The 20628-nt window shown below is 43.8% G+C and overlaps 3 protein-coding genes across 7 annotated transcripts in view; 1 reads left to right on the top strand and 2 right to left on the bottom strand.

Annotated features, from left to right (window-relative positions):
- Nucleotides 1-698, bottom strand: part of LOC135234056 (cyclin-dependent kinase 17-like) — a 49015-nt gene extending 48317 nt beyond the window's left edge. For 3 of the 5 annotated variants that reach the window (XM_064298180.1, XM_064298182.1, XM_064298183.1), the window contains exon 1: nucleotides 303-698. The gene's annotated coding sequence lies outside the window, so the exon portion shown is untranslated. The remainder of the gene's footprint in view (nucleotides 1-302) is intronic. The other 2 variants (XM_064298184.1, XM_064298187.1) reach the window with 1 other exon arrangement.
- A 2456-nt stretch (nucleotides 699-3154) lies between these two features.
- On the top strand, nucleotides 3155-20008 carry LOC135234058 (transmembrane prolyl 4-hydroxylase-like). Its single transcript, XM_064298188.1, has 10 exons — nucleotides 3155-4345; nucleotides 4499-4580; nucleotides 11051-11241; nucleotides 11891-11987; nucleotides 12772-12934; nucleotides 14035-14220; nucleotides 14756-14846; nucleotides 15565-15688; nucleotides 16452-16622; nucleotides 16737-20008. The coding sequence occupies exons 1-10, from the start codon at nucleotides 4013-4015 to the stop codon at nucleotides 16796-16798; spliced, it is 1500 nt and encodes a 499-aa protein (XP_064154258.1). The 5' UTR covers nucleotides 3155-4012; the 3' UTR covers nucleotides 16799-20008.
- LOC135234059 (secreted frizzled-related protein 2) lies at nucleotides 4766-8522 on the bottom strand. Its single transcript, XM_064298189.1, has 4 exons — nucleotides 8173-8522; nucleotides 6871-7049; nucleotides 6052-6141; nucleotides 4766-5627 (listed from the first exon to the last, which is right to left on the bottom strand). The coding sequence occupies exons 1-4, from the start codon at nucleotides 8520-8522 to the stop codon at nucleotides 5308-5310; spliced, it is 939 nt and encodes a 312-aa protein (XP_064154259.1). The 3' UTR covers nucleotides 4766-5307.
- Nucleotides 20009-20628: the final 620 nt, after the last annotated feature.

Raw genomic sequence — 20628 nt, 5'->3', positions numbered from 1 at the left:
AAACCGATCGTGATGTTTTGTCATTGTTACAGTGTGTACAGACGTATATGCACGTTAGAATAGTTTAGCTGAAAAATACAACTAACGGCAGTCCAGTAACATTAGAAAATCAGTCAACTAGCTAACTAGTACACGAAATAATCTCGCACTAGCTAAACTTTGTCCCGGCTGTGACAACATTCCACGAACTGCTGAACGTTGCTAGATTTATAAACACTCGGCAATAGGTGATCCAAACGAATGTGTGCGCCAAAAAACAAATGGGAAATATACAATTATCTATGACTGTAAATTGTACTTACCGATTTATATTTAAAACTGATGTAAAAAAAAACAGAGTAATTAATCGTTTCAGTCAGGACGGCGATCCACTCTTGCTACGTTACTGTATCCACTGCGACAAGTTTGCGTAGTTAGCGTTGATTCAAAACAAGACAGAACATACACATCATCGACAAAAAAGATAAAAAAATATTCTCTCGCGCATCCATAAATTTCTATAGGAGTTCCTGAGGTTATGTAGTTAGCTAGCGACTTTTAGCTAGCTGGCTACATAACGTACTCATCAATCGCGTTAGCGGTAGTTTTCCTGTGGTAAGATCCATATTTGAGCGCATTGCTAAGATCCAAGAAGCGAGAGATTGCGAACAGAGTAGGATCCCGGAAAACACCGCAAGCGGTAGCTATACGTGTGTGTCTGTGTGCTCGCCCGGGGGGGGGGGTTCCACAAGCAAGCGCAGAATGCATTGGCTGCGTTATTACCTCGTGCAGCATCTTTTTTGTTCTATGTTAGTGCGCTCTACCCCAATAATTTTTTCACAACCCTAGTTCCTGGTCTTAACTTTATTGTAACTGATTTAATGTATTAAATGTATTCAATATATTTAATACACTTCTCTAGCTTTATTACAAGCAGGATTTTTGAACGGTAGCCTGGGCAAAATATTAAGCCAGTACTTGATGATGCAGTGGGAATCCAGGATCATTACACCACAGTCCATAAATTGTAGGTCCTTGTCTTATATTTTTCAATAACTTAATTTATCATGAAGTCAGAAATTACAACTCGGACAGTTATTATTTGCAGCGACAAAGCAACCCACACAGTTAATTTCAAGACAAGTAATATTAGATTTTTAAAAATCTGAAGTGGTAAAGCAGTAATTTGAACACATAACTGGACAGATATCAAAGTAGGCATTTTCGACCTCAAGTATGCATAATAGAACAATAAGCGGATTCAGATACTGAAGAAGGATTACGGAAATAAAAATCTAAGGCGTACAGATATATCTACAATGAGATTAAAGGATTTGTGATGTAAGGTCTGTTCACAGTGCTACAGCCCCATATTTTTTAGTGCCCTCCATAATGTTTAGGACAAATGCATATGCACATCTTGCTTTGGCTCTGTACTCCACAATTTTAGATTTATAATCAAACAATTCACATTTGGTTAAATTGCTGATTTTTTACAGGTATTATATATATATATATATATATAGAAATTACAGAATATACATAGGCCCCCATTTCAGGGCACCATAATGTTTGGGGAAAATGACCTCACAGGTGTTTCTGATTGGTCAGGTGAGTTTAATGGCTTCCTTAGTGCATTTATAAGAGCTTTCAGTATATTTTAATATCACAAGGACCATTCTTTGATAACCAAAGAATTCTCACCATAATGAAAAAAAACATTCAAACGCGTGTCCAACAGATCAAAAACACTCTTCAGGAGGCAAGCGTAGATGTGTCAGTGACAACTGTCTGCAGAAGACTTCATGAACAGAACTACAGAGGCTACACTGCAAGATGCAAACCACTAGTTAGCCACAAAACAGGACATTCAAGTAAGAGTTTGCTAAGGAGTGGCTAAAAGAGCCTGCATTGTTCTGGAAAAGGGTCTCGTGGACAGATGAGACCAAGAGCAAAACATGGAGGCCAAAAGGAACTCCCCTAGATCCAAAGCATACCACCTCATCTGTTCCCTCATTGGGAATGAATGGCTGCCACAAGTACCACCTCACTTGTCTTCATTGATGATGTGACTGCTGATAGCAGCAGCAGAATGAATTCTGAAGTGTACAGAAACATCTCATCTCATTATGCCTCAAAATTTATTGGACGACACTTCATATGTATGAAAGTGCTGTAATTTCTACATGGTGAAACTAGAATGTATAAAAATACCATTTAATAAAAGCTGAGAATCTGCACTTAACCACATGTGAAACATTTGATTACAAATCTAAGATTGTGGAGTACAGAGCCAAATCAAGAGAAAAAATGTCTTTGTCCCAAATGTTATTGAGGGCACTGTATGTGCTGTGCGCACATAGGTGCATGCTTTCCCACATACGAATGCTTGTGTCTCAATTTCCCTGCATATACTGCCATCTTGTGGTAAAATTTTAATAATTTATTTTTGTAATTTGGTCTTCCCTAATTTGGAATTCCAAAGCACATATTGATTCTGTACATTATTCTGTATAATAACTGAGTTGGAGGTCTGTGTAAGTAGTGCATCCAGAGGAGTTATATTACAGGGTGTGTTCTATAATAACTGGGAAATGTTAGGATATGTGCAATTATGCTTTGTCCCTCAGGAGTTATTCAATATCTTTGACTGATAGAAACATGGAAACATTCACATAAGAAAAAATTAATGAAACTGATGAATAATCCTTAGTTATTGTCACAACCCTGCAATCTGTCTTCACATTTTTGTTCATGTAACACTCATATTTTCCAATAGATACCCACAATTATAATTATAACCACTTTCAAGTTTCATTCTGAGCCACATTTTAACCATCTAATATAAGTTTAATGTGTGCGAGAGACAATTGCATTCCATCTATTCCCATAACAACATAATTATAACATATGCTCTCATTCTGTAAGCTCACTTCTGCTAACTTGGTTTGACTTTGTGCTTAACTGAATACTGATATTTGGTATCTCTCAGGGTAGCTCTTCATTAATTAATTAATTAATTTATTATTATTATTATTATTATTATTATTATTATTATTATTATTATTTTATTTTTACTTATTTTTTAAATTTAACTATCAACTCCAGGGCATTGGTTAATTTAAAGATAATATGGAATAAAGACAAGTATACCCAGTAGGTCCCGGACAGTTGCCGACGGTAGAAAGGTCAGTGGTCCAGAAGTAGTGTGATTTCGGGAGCTTTGGCTGAAGACCTTTTTAGCTCTGGATGTTCGCCACTAGGGGGTAGTATTCATCTTGCTCATTTCAAAATCTGTCAAAATAATCCTTGGATGCTCTTGGCTGCTCTTGGCTGCTTTCCACTGCACAGTTGTCAGGGCAATGGCGTCGTTTTTTCTTATTACGCACTCGGATTGTCCGTTCATTTAGGTCACGGCAGGTTAGCTAGAAGACCACTAAGGAATGCTGGTACTTGTTATTAGATTACGTTTTCGGTATTGTGATGTTTTTAGATTTTTTAGAGATTGCAAGCTAGCTGGCCTTGTTAGGTTAGTGTTGCAAACCAGTTTAGCCATGTAATAGGTTGGCCAGCGCGAGTAAGCAAGCTTGTGCAATATTTAGCTACTTGGAAGCTAGCCAGTCAAATAGATAACTAACGTTACCTTAAAGAAATTACGATGTAGCTAGCAAACGCTAAGTAATGTTAAACGTTAAGTGATGGTGTGCGAACCAAAACCACAGTTACTGCAATGAATGTTTTGTCCTATGAAGTGAAATGTTTTGCCAGTTAGCAAACGATCTAACGCTTCGAGGCTAACACAACGCCAAATATGACAACAATCTTATGTTGCAACCTAACTAGCTGACTAGTTATCTGCAAAAAATGACAACATACCGCTGACTGAGCGTGGAGGCCAACTAGCTAGTTTGCTCGATAGCAAGCTATTCTTGGCCAATTCGCATATCCTTGGCATCTAGCTGGCTAACGGAGCAAGCGAGCATAAGTGGATAAAAAATAAATAAGAAGTTGGTGTATAAATTTTTACGTGAATATGATGGAATCTCAGGGCTTATCGACCATTTATGCGTCTCCGACTCTACCGCCACTTCCCCGTCAAGATCGGGTTCTGCTGCACAAAAGCAGTGTCTGTTCTCGCACCTATTTTGTGGTGGTGATGGTCTTTTTTCACGTTTACATCATAAACGTCATTGCCTTGCTTCTCTACGTGTACTATAACAATGGCCCTGGAGAACTGAGTACCTCCGGTGGGGACCCCATGATAAACAGCGAAAGCAGCGCTCACCAGCCTCTTCCTGACCCTTATAAGTCTCCAGATCTGGGGCCCCCAGTAAAGATCCACCTTCCACGTTTTGAAGGGATTCGGGTGAGGCCTGGAACTGTCACGAATATGCTCTCTATCTTGTTTTTGAATTTTTTATTTGTTTTTGTTTATTTGTTAATTTTGTCATGATTACAGTGTGTGCCCTCTACTGTAAGGCATTCCTGAAGAAACTTTTGTGTCTTTATCCTCGTTTAGGTAGGACACATTCAGAAAATCTCTCTGGTGCCCAACAGAGTTCATGAGATGCGGACCTTGAGCCTGAAGCCATTGCTTTTTGGTGAGATATGAGCTGTAACTCAGGGTGAGTGGGTGGAGGGCTGTAGGGAGGATAAGTGAATGTCTGGTATGTCTGTTGCCACTTTTCATCCACAAAATATTGTCAGCAGCGTATTGTCAATAGTTTTTCAGCAGGGTGTTTGTTGTCATGGGAAAACTCTCATTCACAGTAGAAATTAAAATACATTGTCATTGCGTTAAATTTAATTTCATTACAAATATAGTACAGTAATTTACATATATATACATATACAATGAACGGAGTACATTTTCTCTTTAGAGAGGGTATCTTGAAAGTTTTGATTTGGAACATGATTTGATCTGGACTGTGAAATGGCACTTTTAAATCACAATCAGTGGAGAGGAGGACTGAAAAAATGTCAGCCCATTTGTTGTTCTTTTCGACATTGTGGACCAGTGACACCCTTTTATGTAAGACATTTGTTGAAGATGCTAAGCCCTAACTCATTTGAAGGTAGATAACAGAGTCCCATTGTTTGACATTCTTGTGAACCTGGTGCACTGCAGAAATATGCTATTATTGCTTGTGTGTATGTATGTGGGCTGTATGTCGCAGTACATGATTTGAGGGGCAAATGGGTGTGGGGTATTTTCCGCCCAGCAGTGACTGTGTGTGCCATTGGAGGCAGACGAGCTAAGGCCGCCTAACCAAGACGTGCTAGTGCACTGCCCAGCCCAGCTCTGCTCCCTCCCTGTTCCTCTGAGCGCTACCCTCTGCACCGGTGCCGTTTCCACTTGCGCGCGGCAGTCGTTAGGTTGCGTTCGCGCTTGTGCCAGCTGTAGGCCTTGACCACCACCAGGCGCTCGCCCTGCACGTTGCCCGTCACCAGGTAGGCGCCGCCGTGGGGCTGGCGGCGCGTCATGTTGTGCACGCAGGTGGCGTCGCGGTCCAGCCACAGCTGCAGGCGGGCGCGGATCTGACCCCCCAGCAGTGGGCCGTGCTTCAGCACCTCCACCTTATTGGCCAGGGAGAACCGGGCCAGGCCCGCGGTGCTGGAGTTGAGCCGCGACAGGCGCAGTTTCACCACTGAAAGAGAGAGACGTGCTCGTTCACCAGTGGAAGTGGAATGCTGCTTCCCCACCAGAAGAGAAACATTTAATATCACCAGTGATGGGTGGGGTGAAAGATGGTGATTCACCAGTGAGAGAGATGCAGCAGCCACTCCATTAAAAGACGAAAGGTAGCTGCTGTTTAGCTGCCGAAACAGATGTTTGAAGGATAGAGGTGACAAACACGCAATGGTGTGGAGTTTAGGAGAAGTGAGAAGTGATGAGGCCTGTTTGTATGAAAAACCATGTGAAATGGGGGGCAGGCAGATGGATGGATGTTGTGTGTGGGAAAACAAATAGGCTATTTTAGCTGCAGGAAAAGTAGAATGAAGGCTAGGAGTGGGAGAAAGAACAGGAGACCTTGGTAGGAAGGGATAGAGGGGTAAAGTAGCTCTACTTACCAAAGTCATTCCTGCAGAAGGTTTCCAGCACGTCCTTTGCAGACTTTGCTTCTTCCAGTTCACAATCTCGACAGCTTGCTCGAGGTACAGCTGAAGCAGGGATGCACATTTCTTCATATTTGTTTCCATTCATTATTGGTTACTTAATAACCAAAACATGAGTGTTCTTGGGTTACAATGCAGTTGCATAATACTATGCAGTCATTTAATTTCTGCTGCATTACATCATGACCTTAACCCAAACCAGTCAGAACCAGATCTTCCAGTCCCTTATTATAATTACAATATCATTTAGGAGTTGATGTAATGTTATATCTTAAAAAAGAGAAGTGTACATACAAATCTGCATATACACATTCTGTACATAACTATTTAAATGTGTCACGTGATGTCCTCTTTTTAACTCAGCATTCATTACAGTTTGAAGTATCAAGCAATGTTCAAGAAATTAACATAAGTAAATGTTCATTGTGCAAGTCCTGGAGCGCATAAAACATTGCAGTACTGTTTTTTATGATGGCAGTGTGACAACAGGTCAGTAAGCATACTGACCTTGATCTGTTTGTACTGGCTTCCTGGATTGTCTAAAATCATTGACAAAACTATTCTGGGACATGAAGGGGGTGGATTTGCACTTGGAGCATGTGCAGATTAACGCGAATGTGCAGCGTGTTCAGGACCTGCTTGTGCTCATGCGGCAGATTTTTGAAGGGAATGAACAAAGTTAACAGTGCAGGCACTGTGAGGGAGTGAAGTCCAGAAGTAATCTGTGCAAGGTAGCCTTATTTGAGGTGGGTGGGCGGAGCATATATAACTAACCTTTGCGGCTGCCGGCATTGTTGACCGTGTTGTTGGAAACCGAAGAGATGCACACCAGGTGGTCAGCAGGGAACTGGTCGCAGCTGAGAATGGCAGGCCAGGGGTACCCATAGCACGCCATTATAGGAGCACAGCTGTCCCGCACCGACTCGCACAGGCTCCGGCACGGGGAGATGAACCTGAGCGGACGCAGTGCGGGGGAGAAAGAGTGAGAAAGAGAGAGAGAGAGAGGGAGAGAGAGAGGAAGTTGACTGTGAATGGACTAAAGAGACTAAGCTTCTGAAGTGGCAGGGGAAAGGGATAAGACAATGCCCAATCTGATCCTGTTCGTTTACAGAGGTGTGAAGGCAGAACTGCGGCTGAAAAGGAAGGCCTTTGCTTTGATGGCAGGGACAGGGTGGCTCAGGAGATGGCAGTGGTGCCCTGAGCTATGGAGGTGGATTTGCATGAGGTATTGAGCCCTATTCAGACCCCTTCCCTGTGGTCTGACAAAGATCAGAGGATCACACAGGACTGCTCTGATTAGTCAGAAAATGTGTTAAATTCTCCACGGGCAATATAGAGGAAAAAAAACCTTCTGGAGCCTTGATTTTAGTAAACCTTACCTAGAATGTTCTAAGGCCAACAGTGTTTGCATACCTCCATTTATTAGCTAATGGAAATGAGTCAGAAATGACCTCCTTGAACCATCTTTAAAGAAAAAATGATAACGGGAAAATTATGTCTAGTCACGTAGAATACAAGTGGAAGAATATTTTCTAATTCCTCTGAATATTTTCAAAGAATATTTCTCACAAACCAAAATTCAATCTGCTTGTAGAACTACATGTAGGCAGCAGAAAGGAAAAGCTGAACTATCGGTGCCTACCACACATCTGCTACAACATTTACATTTCAGCCTGTAGCAGATGCGCTAATCCTGATCAGCCTACGTTATTTACACACTGCCCATTTATGCAGCTGGACGTTTACAGAAGCAATTCAGGTTAAGTACCCTGCTCACGGGTACGATGGCAGTTAGATCATTTTTCAGCAAGGAAAAAATAAAAATCATCAAGAAACTCAGCTCACAGTTGCTACATTAATTATCGGTATTCGTTTTGAGTTTGTAAGGTCGACCCTCACAGATGTTCTGGCAAGAGATGCCTTTCAGAAACAATAAGTCCCTGCCAAGAGTTGAATTTCATGTTTTCCCTCATTTCACTTTCACAGTGGTTTTACATTATGCTTTCCATAGTAGTAGCAGCAGCTGTGCTGTATTGGAGTGTCGATCCCCAGCCCATTTTGGCATTTTGCTCTTACCTGTCCAGGCAGATGGGTGCAAAGAGTGAGCAGAGGAAGATCCGGGCGTCGGGGTGGCACTCCCGGGCCAGCAGGGGCAGCCAGCTGGCGGACTGCTGCACTGCCTCTCCCGGGGACTCGTGGCCCAGCAGGTTGGGCATGCGCATGGTGGAGTAGCCGATGTCGTGGCACAGCGCCATGGTGGGAGGGATGGGCAGGCAGCGAGAGGAGCTCCGCAGCTCCCAGTGCCCGCCGGGCGCACCCTCGCCCAGCCCTGAGCCTGGCCCCGGGCACAGCAGCAGCGCCAGCAGCAGGAGCACGGGCAAGCGCAGGGGGCGTGCAGGGACTAGCGGCAAGGCAACGGGCATCATCCAATCAAACGGCAGCTCAGAGAAGGCAGGAGAGGCAGGGCGGGCAGTGCGGTGTCCCCAGGCAGATGGAGCAGGTCCGGACGTGCGTACATGTGTGTGTCCCTGGGGCAGACGGGCTCTGTGGGGCAGTGTGACTGGGTACAGCTTGGCTGAGTGCTTTTATACAGGCCTGGGGCCGCCCCTTTCGGTTGGGTGTGTCCTCATTTACATTCTGGCTAGTTTGACAATAGGGGAGGCAGCGGGTGGGGCATAGTGGTGTTTGGGGTTGGGTCAGGGGAAAGAGCCTCATTAGCCCGTTAGTTTGAAAGTGTGTGCGTGAGTGCGGGACCTTAATGATGCTCTGTGTGTCGCCTTCACACACTGTCTTTTCCGCCTCGCTGCTGGAGGTTGAGAGCAGAGTCCCTTTCTCACACCACCCTCCTGATTTTCTGCTTCCTTCCCTCTCCGTCTGAGCAGAGCCTGTTGCTCTTCTGAAGGTACCGGCAGTGGGCTGGTCGTGAGTTAGATACATGAAACTTTAGCTTCTAGCTTGCTAAATAAATAATATTGGAGAATCCTGTGGTGGTGGGCATTTTTTTCTCTTTACTCTAATTTCCACTGCGAAGATATATTGTAAGCCAGATTTAGGGAAAAGTAAATAATATTTAGGAATCCTAAAAGTCTGCTCATTTCAGCTGTAAGCCTTCATTAGGGAAACACTTTTTTCTATTAGAAAAATATATATAATAAATATAAGAAAAGTTTAATTATCAAGAACTGAAACATTAAAACTTAGTTATTATAGACGTCAATACATCTCATTTAGCTTTGCTCAGGTTAAAAGTGAATGTTCTACCAAGAAGACCAGTGTGAAGTAAAGATCGCAAAATGAAAGGTAGAATGAAATGTGTAATACAGTGGGTAATCCCATGTAGTGTAGAAACCCAGCGCTGTACCCCAGTGAAAGCAGGTGGAGAGCATGCTTTTATCTCCTGCGGTTTCCCTGAAACCTGCTTTCTGTCCAGACAAGCAGGCCACTTCCTCTTTGCGCTGTGCAGGAGCAGCTGGAGCTTTTTTTTGTTAGCCGTGTGCAGGGACCTACAGCTGCTGTAGCCTGGCGGGCCAGGAAATGGAGGGGGATGCATACAGGCAATCTGTCCTCCCCGTTCATGTCCTAGCACTCAGCCCTTCTACACTCACTCTACAGCAACACGCTAATGCTAAATGTAGCAGCAGGTCGTTGGGAGGGCTTCGTTTCGTGGCTGTTAGTCGGTGGCCTGCTGGACAGGGGCGGGGGCGTGTTTGCTTTGTATATTCCGACGGAAGTGATGTTCCAGTTAAGTTGAGATGAATGAGAATGCGGGGCTCTAAAATGGAGTGCGGCGTGTGTGGAGGTGAGTTCAGTGGGAAGCTAAGAGGAAATCTACGGGGAGAGATGCTCAAAGGCCAGGAGTGGCCTATTATTAGTCGCAGAGAGTCGCGCAGGTGGGGTGGAGATCGGGGGGATGGGCCCGAGGGCTTTGTGCCTTGAAGGCTGAAACGGGGCTGGGAGCGCTCTTTCGCAAGTGAAAAGGGTCTGAATGGCAATGGTAGTAATGATAGCACTAACAAACACAAGAGCAACAAGTGCCTCCCACCCAGGAAGACAATGCGGCTCGTTTCTCACCCCTCCTGTGACACATTCACACGGCCGGCCTCATTAGCGTGGTGAATGGGCTCTCCAGGGAGTTTCATTACCCCAACATCCCCAAACACTTAAGAGCTCCGCACACAGCACTGGATAAGAAACCATATATTAAAATGAATAAATGTCATGGTAATTGGGTGTAATTGAGTGTGCCGTTCCCCCTCCCCCCATTGAAAATATACAGTATGCATGTTATAGTGCTATGAATGTTCTACAGTGCATTGTGTATTCATTTAATGTACATATACGCTAGTACATATTATGCTTATTAACATAAGCAGTCTAAGGTTGAATTCTGACCTCCTTCAGAGTGAGTAAGACCTAAAACATTAGGTCAGGATGTGTTTAATTTTAATTTAATTGGAAGGAATAATTACCATTCTGCTCAAAAGCTTGCAAGTTGTTAGAAGTTAGTAATTAGTTTCGGTGTGTGAGAACAACTTTGTATAATGACCTTTTAGCAAAGGTAAAGCTTTGTACGTGTATCATACATAGTGTGTATGGAATGTGTTTCTTCATGGCAGGACTTTGGCGTTTTCTGGGTGTCTTTTTTTTTTCAAATGTTTATTCACAGCACAGCGATCTCACTTTTTTAAAATAGTGTCTTGGCACGGTAATGGCTGTGTACCCACACACACACACCCACACAAGACATACAGTATGTACACAAGATCACATGAGAGAAAGTTTTAAAAAAATTTTGGAACAGAAAGTGTATTTCTGAATTCCATATAGATTTCAGTGAGCTTGTACAGTTGAACTTTGTAGGCGCCCTTCATGCCACTGCACGCTAAAGGTAAATTCTACAAAGTAAAAGCGCGGTTGCGTGGACGGGGCCGTGACACCGCTGTACCTGTGACAGAGATCCCAGATTTCCTGTCGGAGGAGGAGTGCCGTGTGGTGGTGCAGCTCGCCCAGCTGAAGGGCCTCACAGAGAGCCAGAACACAGCGTCCGAGGCCCGGGAGGAGGAGCTGGAGCAGCTGGACCTCAGTCCGGAGGAAATCTTTAACCTGCTGGACCTCAACCAGGACGGGCAACTCCAGCTTCAGGAGGTGTGTGTGTGTGTGCACGCGCGCGCATGTGTGCGTGTGTGTGTGTGCGCGCGTGTTTGCATGTGTCCATTGGGAGGGGGTGTAGAATTCAGTCTGCTGGTGTAGCGATGGGATAAGTGTGCAGGAAAGGTGCAGGGATGCAGGGCATTCTGGGATAAAGGGTGGAGAACAGGTGAAGAGATGTTTGGTGTGATCTGGAGGAAAGGGGTGGAGAAAAGGAAGGCATGGACAAAGGGCAGGTGTTTGAGGATAAATGTGCAGGATGGATTAATATGTGCAACTGTCAAGCAGTGAGAGGGCTAAAAGTAATTTTCACTGCTGCAAATCAATACATAGGATGGACTGCACTTTCAAAGTAATTGAGTACTTGAGGGGGGTACAGAAGTCTAGCAGAGGTAGTCCTTTTTGTCTTGGCCTAAAAGGCTGTTTTTCAGTGATTTGTTTTCCTTTATATTTCTGTACATTCTCTAGAATGATTAGTGTCACTTAATTTACAGTTTACACATTCGTTCAGCTGTATGTTCTCAAGCAGCTCAGGTGAAGGGCTTTGTTCAGGGAGAGCAGGTGGCTTTCACCCGTTGGTTGCTCAGACTTCTGTCTCCTTAGCTTGCTCACTACGCTCTGGCTCTCTGCTCTGCATGTCCCCCAGATTGTGAGCCACTCACACGCTCAGGGCGGAATGTGGCTGGCCCCAGAGGGCCTGCAGGAGATCTTTGCCGGACGCAAGGCCAACCCAGACCATAACGGTGAGAGACTCTAATGAAAATTTTGTTTGTCCTTCTGTCTGTGTGTCTGTCAGCCTGTCTCTGTGGGTTTGCAGTGCGAAAATCTGCGGATGTGAACCAGCATCGCTCATTAAAACCTCAATTTGAGGCAAAACCTCCCCTCCACTACCAATCAACCCACCACCACCCAAACCCCACACGCACACACACACGCACACACACGCACACACACACACGCTCAATCCTCCCGGTACCCCCTCACTCCCCCTCCCTGGCGCCCCAGGGCTTTTGTGTTGGCCCGGTAGCCTGCTGAGGCCCGGTTCCGGAGGGGAAAGAGCGCTCTGGCGGCCGGACGTGCACCGGGCCGTGAGTAACTGGACTCAGCCGCTACCCCGCCTCCCCCAAACCTGAGAGAGAGCAGGGTGGGAAGGGCCCGGACGAGGCCGCGGTGAGAGGGGAAAGAAGCGTGGGGTTGCTGCTATGGAGAGAGAGAGAGGGGGAAAAGGACTGAGAGAGGAAAGAAGCGTGGGGTTGCTGCTATGGAGAGATAGAGAGGGGGAAAAGGACTGAGAGAGGAAAGAAGCGTGGGGTTGCTGCTATGGAGAGATAGAGAGGGGGAAGAGGACAGAGAGGGAAATGGTATATGTGTTGGTAGGAGAGAGCTTCAACTATCAGCTGTTCCTGCCTCTTAATCTTTGTGTGTGTTTGTGTTTTTTAAATTATGTGTACGTACTACCAGAATGGCTCCTCCTGTTTGCCAGTTAATGTTTTTGTACACACTGATGTCTATACCTGTTGGCTGCAGGCCTGCTGAGCCTGGAGGAGTTCAGGCGCCTGAGCACCGAGGACGCGTGGCGCTTCCCGGCGCGGCTCAGCGTGAAGCGGCTCCAGGCGGTGCAGAGCCGGAGACACACCTGGCTGTACCAGGGCGAGGGGGCTCACCGCGTCCTGCAGGCCCTCCGGAGCAGGTACGCCTCCCGTCTGCCTCCCTCCCTGCGGAATAATCTCTCTCACCGTACGCAGTGTCGGTAAACTCAGACGATCTGAGGCTGTGGAGGCAAAGCAGCAAGCTAAAGGTAACAGTAGTGCTCCAGCTGGTGTTTTAATCAGCTGTTGTCTGTGAAGGCCTCTTGTTGCTACACCGGCAGGGTCAGAGTGCTCTGAAATGCTGGTATGGGGACACCTGAGGGTGGCTAAGGTTTTGTCTGTTTGTCTTGACTGATCTGTTCTGTCAGTCTTATAGGTGGCTCCATACACAGACATGCTCCCATACAGTCAGCAGTCCACCTGTGAAAAAGGCTAAATTCATTTAGTATAGTGCCTTTTATGACAGACACACTGAGTCAGCAGTGTGAACAGTGCACTTTTTCATTTTTACTTTTACTGTACAATTATGGGATATAAATGTTCTGTGTATAATCCATACACCACAGCATGATTGCTGTTGCAGGGTTTTTTTTCCCTAACCTTTCAAACACTGTTGTATGCACATAGCTTACTTGAAAGTCCCAAATTCCCTCTGTCCATCCCAATCCCCCGCCCCACCAATGTTGCTTGACAGTTGACACCCTCAGAAGCATTATAAGCACCAAGAAGAAAGACAGATATCTCACACATTTTAAGAATGTTTAGAAATGCGAGTTTTTCACATCAGAAAAAAATCTTTTTCCTCTTAAGGACAAATGAGTCCTTTATTGAAAACCTTAATGCAAAGTGCACCTGTTACAGTAGACGTGTATTTGTGCAGGCATTATCCACAATCAAGGTAGCTAGGCTTGTGGGAAAGTATACATTGGAAAGATTATGGTGGTGGTGGATGGTGCTTCACTAGACAGGAATAACGATTCTGAATTGTAAGCAGTTGCCTGTAATATGATTCCAAAGTGGGGAAAAAGCTTTTAGACTCTTGGCCATTAGGTCTATTAAGTCTACAGAAGCAGAAGTTAATGTGGATAAGCTGGGAGGATTTCCTGTTTTGCAGAATCCATTCCGCAGCCCAACAGTTGTTGTTTTCTTTTTGTATTTTTTCCTCCCCTCCTCTCCTCCACTGTCATGTCTCTCTTCTCAGGGTGACCCATCTGACTCAGCTGCCCCCCCTGCTGGTGGACCTGAGCGAACCTTTGCAGGTGGTACGCTACGACCAAGGGGGTCACCACCATGCCCACCATGACAGTGGGCCAATCCACCCTGAGACTGCCTGCTCCCACACCCGCCTGGCGGTCAACACCTCCACCCGCTATGAGACGCCCTGTCGGTGAGAGAGCTCACTGGATCTGTATGCCTGTCTCCAGCTACATCTGTGGCATGTATGGGTGCATGTGGTTGTGTCTGTGTGTATGTGTGCATATGACCGTCTGTGTGTGTGTGCACGTGACTGTGTATGTGTGCACGTGGCTGCTTATACAACTCTAGACACATCTGTGGATCCTGTGTGGATTAGATTGTCACTGCTTGCTTATCTTTGTTTATTCATGCCTTTTGATATTTTTGTGTGTCTTTATGTTGTTGTGTAAACGTGGCTGTGTGTAAGGGTATGTGGGATGCATGATAGTCAAGTACAGTATTTTAGGGGCATTATGACCCTGTAATGATCATAATATATATAAATTCTGAAAACTTTTGAGAAAATGTAGAAAAAAAATGTTTCTGAAAAATCTCAGTACAGTTCCGTTTGTATATATTTTTTGATTGCCCGCAGGCTTTGTTTATTTGGCTGCCGCGTCTCCTGTTTGCTTTATAAAATAGAGCGTCTTTATTCTCTAGTGAATTGCGTGTCATCCCTGCTGCAGGTACATCACAGTTGTGTTCTATCTGAACTCTGTGGAGAGCGGTGGGGAAACCACATTCCCTGTGGCTGACAACAGGACTTATGAGGAGAAGGTGAGTACTGTTACAGATAAAGGACCAGAGGCCATGCGTGCTGGACCTGCAGCCCAGTCTCTGTTCTACATGCGTTCTTCCTGCAGAACAGCTTTTATACTAATGGCTTTGAATGCTGGAGCACCGGAGGCTGATTTACAGCTTTCTCTACAGGATGATGACTTTCTGATTGTGATAAAATGGCTCATAGCCTGCTATCCCCATTACACGTGGGTGCCTTCATTACTAGGCAGAGAGACATGATAGAAACTATTATGTTTAAATAGGCATGGGGTAGGGGAATGTACACATGAGTGGGCATATATACATAATAACCACACATGCACACACAATGTGGTGTTAGCGGTTTTGCAGTTTTCATTAGACAAAACATTTTTTTCCAATTAGATTTTTTAAAATAATTAAGAATTCGCCAGCGAGTATTTGTGTACTGGAGTAAACATCCTACCCCGAGTATAAAGCAGTTGGGTTGTGCTCCATTATTACATCCAGTTCAGCTGCAGGGGTCTTTGTGAGTCTGTTATACAATCTTCAAACCCTGCTGGACAGAATAGTACATCACCTGGGTGTATCGGCAGAGCTGAATCCTCATGTCATTCAGAAATGCACTGTTTAGTGCACCGTGTGTGTGTGCGCTCGTGTTTGTGTGTGTGAGTGAGTGCATGCCTGCGTGCGTGTGTGCTGCATCCATTGCTTCCTCTGTTCCCGATTGCTTCAGGCTCTGATCCAGAATGGCGTCAGTCTTCTCGACACGCAGAAGAGCTGTGACAAGGGGAACCTGAGAGTGAAGCCCACGCAGGGAACCGCCATCTTCTGGTACAACCATCTTTCTGACGGCAAAGGTACAGTGAGGCAAGCATGTGGAGACGGGAGAAAGAAACTGCACGTGGGCACGTTATACAACTTCCTGCTTCTCTGTCCTCTGTCAAAAAAGTGAAAATCTTATAACGGATATATACAATAGCATTGGTATATATAAACCCACAAGGTATCTGAAGCACAAATCAAATATATCATTTTATTAAATGCATCACTACATTGTGATTTGGCCTGGATGTCCTTGCTTTTATGGGAGTCATCCACTTAAATAAAGGCTACTACTGACAGCAGAGCTGGTGTGCCAGGCTGTGCCACTCTTCCCATGTGAACCCAATGCCCCAGTTCAAAGATGCCAACTCTGTGCGAGAGCACCTTCAAATTTTGGACGGGATGTTTGTATGTGAAGTAAAGGCTTTGCTCACTACACAGCATTAGCGAGCTCATTATGCTGTCTGCTGACGGTAGTCATCCTTGGTCGGTCTGATGAGACGTCCTTGAAGTGTGGCCAATTCCATTATCCTACTGTCTTAAACCGGCTACCTAATCATGTCCAACAGTTCATTGGCCAGACAATCACCGTCCCTTCAATACCTTAAATTTTTGAGTCTCTTGGTCAGTTCTCTACAAATAAGAAATTGGGTTCCCCTGAACTGCTTGAATGCAGTTCATTTCAGACTGTAGGGAGTAATCGTGCTTTGACGATTTAAATGGCTCTTCAGGGCCTCTCCTGAGGAGCAGAGAGCTAGCAGATGTACCCCACGTTTGGCCTTGCACTCTGACCCGCAGGCTGGGTGGGTGAATTGGATGAGTACTCCCTGCATGGCGACTGCGTACTCGCCCACGGAACCAAGTGGGTCGCAAACAACTGGATCAACATCGACCCCGACTACCAGCGCCAGGCTCGCTACCAGAAGCTGGTGGCCCCCCAGCAGGACGATGAGAGAGACAGCACTGAAGGTAACCCTGAACAGCACAGTGATCTCCATCAGGACCTATAGTCCACAGCCACCCTTACACACAAAGACTCACATTCCCCACTGTACCAAGGCATTCCCCATCCCTGTGTTTCAGGCCTGCTCTTCTGGAGGATCAGTTTATCCAAGTTTGCACAACACAAAATATTAATAAAGTGAATATGCCATAGCTGATCCAGGGTCAGCCCTGGGCACACAGTTGAACTGCATCCACTGCCATCCTGTCAGTAACCTGTAGACTACTCATTCAACCCCCACACCTAAAGGTGAATGTACTCTCAAAGCAAATGCCCAGTGATGTCACATCCAAATGATCGGGGCTAGCGAGGGCTCAACATGCATTTTAAATGTTCCGTCCAGGTTACATGACATAGCATTTGCAATTATGTGTTCCACTGGATGGCAGTTGTTAAAATCTGTCCTGACCTTTCTTAGGAAGAACCCCTTGTCCATAAGCAACAACAAAAGAAGTCTGCGAGCATTATTTATGGTTAGCTAGAAGAGAGCAAATGGGATTATTTAAAGCTAGGAAGCGATCAAGATCATTAGCTGAACTACAGCTTTTTTTTATTATTATTTAGAGAAGTTCCTCTCTTTCATTTGCAGTAGTATTGAATGAACATAGTTTATTCTACATATTTTCATCCAGGTTGCTAATAGTGCATCACAACAAGGAGAAAATAAAAAGATAATTGTAAGGAGGCAGTTAAACAGGCATGAAATCAAATAATACTTTTAATGCTGGTTTCATACAGAACTGTTTTAACGGTTAGATTTCTATTTGGGTTAATTGTTGAACAAATCCCGTACCCCTGCCCTCTAGTGGCACAAGATGAATAACCTGCACGGACCACTCATGGGCACTTTCTTATCACATACTGCAAACAGTGCAGCTAAAGTGCTGTCCCTACCCATGCCATGAGATGGTTTACATCAGTAGGCTGGTTTGTCAGGTACACATATGGAGTATAAATCCACCTTAATGGCTACCATTAACTGCCCCTCACAAGTCGTGGTTCCTCTGCCTCTGGGTTTCTGCTTGCAGTGGTCTTGGCACCATTGCCGTACAGTCGCCCACTACAGCTAAGGCCACCCGACCCTCCACAGTCCACAGGGTTCCACTGTTGTATGGCTGGACAGACTCAGGAGCAGTTCAAGAACACACGGCTTTGAGTTAAACTGCGTGATAGCCACTTCAGGCCTACTTTTGGTTTAGTGTTTTTTTTTTTCATATATGTATAATCAAAAGGTGAATTCATCACGTTGTTTACACGTGCACTTTTCACTGATTGGTGATTAGGCTTCAGTTTTTCATAGCTGATAAGAAATTGGACTTGTTGGCTGAAGGTTGCAGGTTTGATTCCCAGTTTTGGAAGATTTCAGTAAATCTATTGACAAATAAGTGTCAAGCTGTATGAATGCAGATATGTTCCAGATGACCTATGGGTGTCATCCTAGTGAAAATAATGATAATGCCACAGAAGTTTGACATAAAAATGGGGGAGGGAGAGGTGGAGGGACAATGGAGGCTTTACTTTTCATGAGTAGCCATTGATAAAACTTTCTAGCAAGAACGGTTGGTAGCAGAGCAAGGTCCATTTAGGTTTTGCTTGAAATTATGGATTGAGGTATTAAAAACCCAATAATACTCTTTTGATGTTATATAAAGGTTACCTAAGATATCGCCAGTCTGTTTTTAAATATATTTTCTGTAGTTTTGGCTGTGTTGCCATTTTGTTCATAGGAGATATTAAGGCAGATGTCCTTGCCCTATTGTATGGCAGATGCCCATTGAAATTTAGAAAAAGGTTATAGATGGCACACAAACAGCTTTTGGGAACATTCTCATGCTTTAAGAGATTTCACTCACTCAGAAGTTTGTCTTTGTAGATTGGTTGGCACTGCAAGAATAGCTCTGTGAATCGCTCTACAGAAAGTAAACTCTTGCATGGCTACTTGCTAGTCACTCACATTAACCAGGATCAGAAAAAGGAACACTGCTTTAGTTGATTAACAAATGAATTTGGTTGATTAATTTTGTTGGCTGTTCCCTACCTATTGCTGGAGGAAATTATATGGTCATTAAAATCAGCCAGGATCAGAATTAATACTGTGGCTGATTAAATTCACGTGTGCTCCAAACTTGACTTTATTATTCTATCCGTTCAATATATTTGGCATATTCCTCATAATATTTATTTCTCACAACTATTTTTAATGTCCATTGAGCAACTAATTTTATGACCTAAGAGACAAGGTCCATCTGTTATGGCCTCCAAGTGCTTTTTTTGCTATTTCAAAACTGCCCATAGCATTCACTAATTTATCTCACGTTTTGTACAGTTATCATGGATTGTTTATAAATAGTATGTAGTGTACTTTATTTATTTATTTATTTATTTTATTTTTATTCTGCTCCCTGTCCATTCGCTCATTCATTTCGCAGTTGCCATTTTTCACACTGGACATACTCTTGGAGTTTACTCAGTCATCTGCCATATGGGCGGTGCTGCCTGCCATGTCTAGTTTAATTTATGGCTTTTTCAGTCTCAGGGTTCAGTTTACTTTTAAATCAGTTTAATAAAAGGTGATATACGATAATGTTTGTGTGGTTTGATATAAAGGGTGTTTTGATGTTTTGTCTTTGTGTCAAAAATTGCTTGTTCACCTCCATGTTTCAGACCTCTGGCAATCAGTTAGACACTCACTGTGTTAAGTGTTTAATTTGCGATGACTGTACTGTTCAAAAACTGCAATTGTTATTTATCTCTTAATTTATTTGTACGTTGTTGCTTTAAATATGTATTTCTGATGCTGTAACATGGATACATAAGCTGGGTGCAATCCAGATGTAATGTATGTGATTGCTTTTGGAAATGCACTGAATCACTTTTGACTAATGAAGATATTAAAACATAAATTAAGGAAATCACAGTGAATAAATTATTTAACAATTGTTTATGCATCTTTCTTTTAATCAAAGGGTTTCTGTTATGATGGTTAATTCAAACTTGCAAATTAGTTAAGGGATCTATTCACATTCGCTCAAACTTATGAAAATTCTAAATCTCACAAAAATTCTGAATCTACATAGATAGATTTTTTTTTTTTTTTCCAGTTTCTCATGTTCTGTCCTCTACAGATACAGTAGCCAGAGCTTTACAAATGATGCAGACCAACTGATTGGTAACAAAAACTATCAAAATGATGGATCCTCACACAAAATAGGCCTACATTTAAAAAAAAAGACTTGTGTTAATTTACTTATTGTCCTGATATTGCTTTGAGCGGAATGAAGTTCTATTGGTGTTTGTAGCCCTCTTGTGGACATCTTGTGAATGCACTTTGGAAATAAACATGTAAGCATCTTGTTCTTTTCTTATTTTACTGGAAACTGTTCAGTGCAATGTTATACATTATGACCGAGTGATCCTATTTTTCTGGCCGTAATGGCAGAGTAAATGGCAGTATCGCATACCATAGTTGATTTTGCACTGGAAATTATCTAGCCTCACTTGAGACATATAACTTGGCGGTACTACGCTCCATATATCAAGATTTACTTGAGTCCGAAAAGCAATTACAAGACCCGGCCTAGCATATTTAAGTTTGACTCGTGTTGTAAACTTAAATATGCTGGGCGATGGAAACGGGCTCCATAAAAATATCACTTTAGTGTTGTTAAATAAAAACGCAGAAGAAAAGATGTTCGTAATGCCACTAGTAAAAAGATCATGTTGACGTTCCGGTGAATACGGACTGCTGCGGAATGCTCGATGTAGCCTTTCTACAGTAGGTGGAGTACTGCGCGGTGTTACGTTTTTGCAACTAACCGATTAACGTCGCAGCCGAAACACGACCCCGTTGTATAGCCAAGTATGCGCGTTGTAATCGTGTTGAAATGCACGTATTTATGCAAGATATTTTGTAAAAATGACAAGTGTGACGTAGGTCTAATGCTGACACGATTACATTATAAGTTTTAAATG

Source organism: Anguilla rostrata, chromosome 11 (assembly GCF_018555375.3).
Source record: "Anguilla rostrata isolate EN2019 chromosome 11, ASM1855537v3, whole genome shotgun sequence".
Classification (NCBI taxonomy): domain Eukaryota; kingdom Metazoa; phylum Chordata; class Actinopteri; order Anguilliformes; family Anguillidae; genus Anguilla; species Anguilla rostrata.
Note: the sequence above shows the minus strand (reverse complement) of the source record. Positions and strands in the feature narration are given on the sequence as shown.

Excerpts from the sequence above, each read along its gene's own strand:
- LOC135234058 (XM_064298188.1), top strand. The coding sequence starts at position 4,013 with ATGATGGAATCTCAGGGCTTATCGACCATTTATGCGTCTCCGACTCTA. Across the intron at positions 12,935-14,034 it reads CTGCAGGCCCTCCGGAGCAG|GGTGACCCATCTGACTCAGC; the intron begins GTACGCCTCCCG and ends CTCTCTTCTCAG. Across the intron at positions 14,847-15,564 it reads ACAGGACTTATGAGGAGAAG|GCTCTGATCCAGAATGGCGT; the intron begins GTGAGTACTGTT and ends CGATTGCTTCAG.
- LOC135234059 (XM_064298189.1), bottom strand. The coding sequence starts at position 8,522 with ATGATGCCCGTTGCCTTGCCGCTAGTCCCTGCACGCCCCCTGCGCTTG. Across the intron at positions 7,050-8,172 it reads GCACCCATCTGCCTGGACAG|GTTCATCTCCCCGTGCCGGA; the intron begins GTAAGAGCAAAA and ends GCGTCCGCTCAG. Across the intron at positions 5,628-6,051 it reads CTTCTGCAGGAATGACTTTG|TGGTGAAACTGCGCCTGTCG; the intron begins GTAAGTAGAGCT and ends TCTCTCTTTCAG.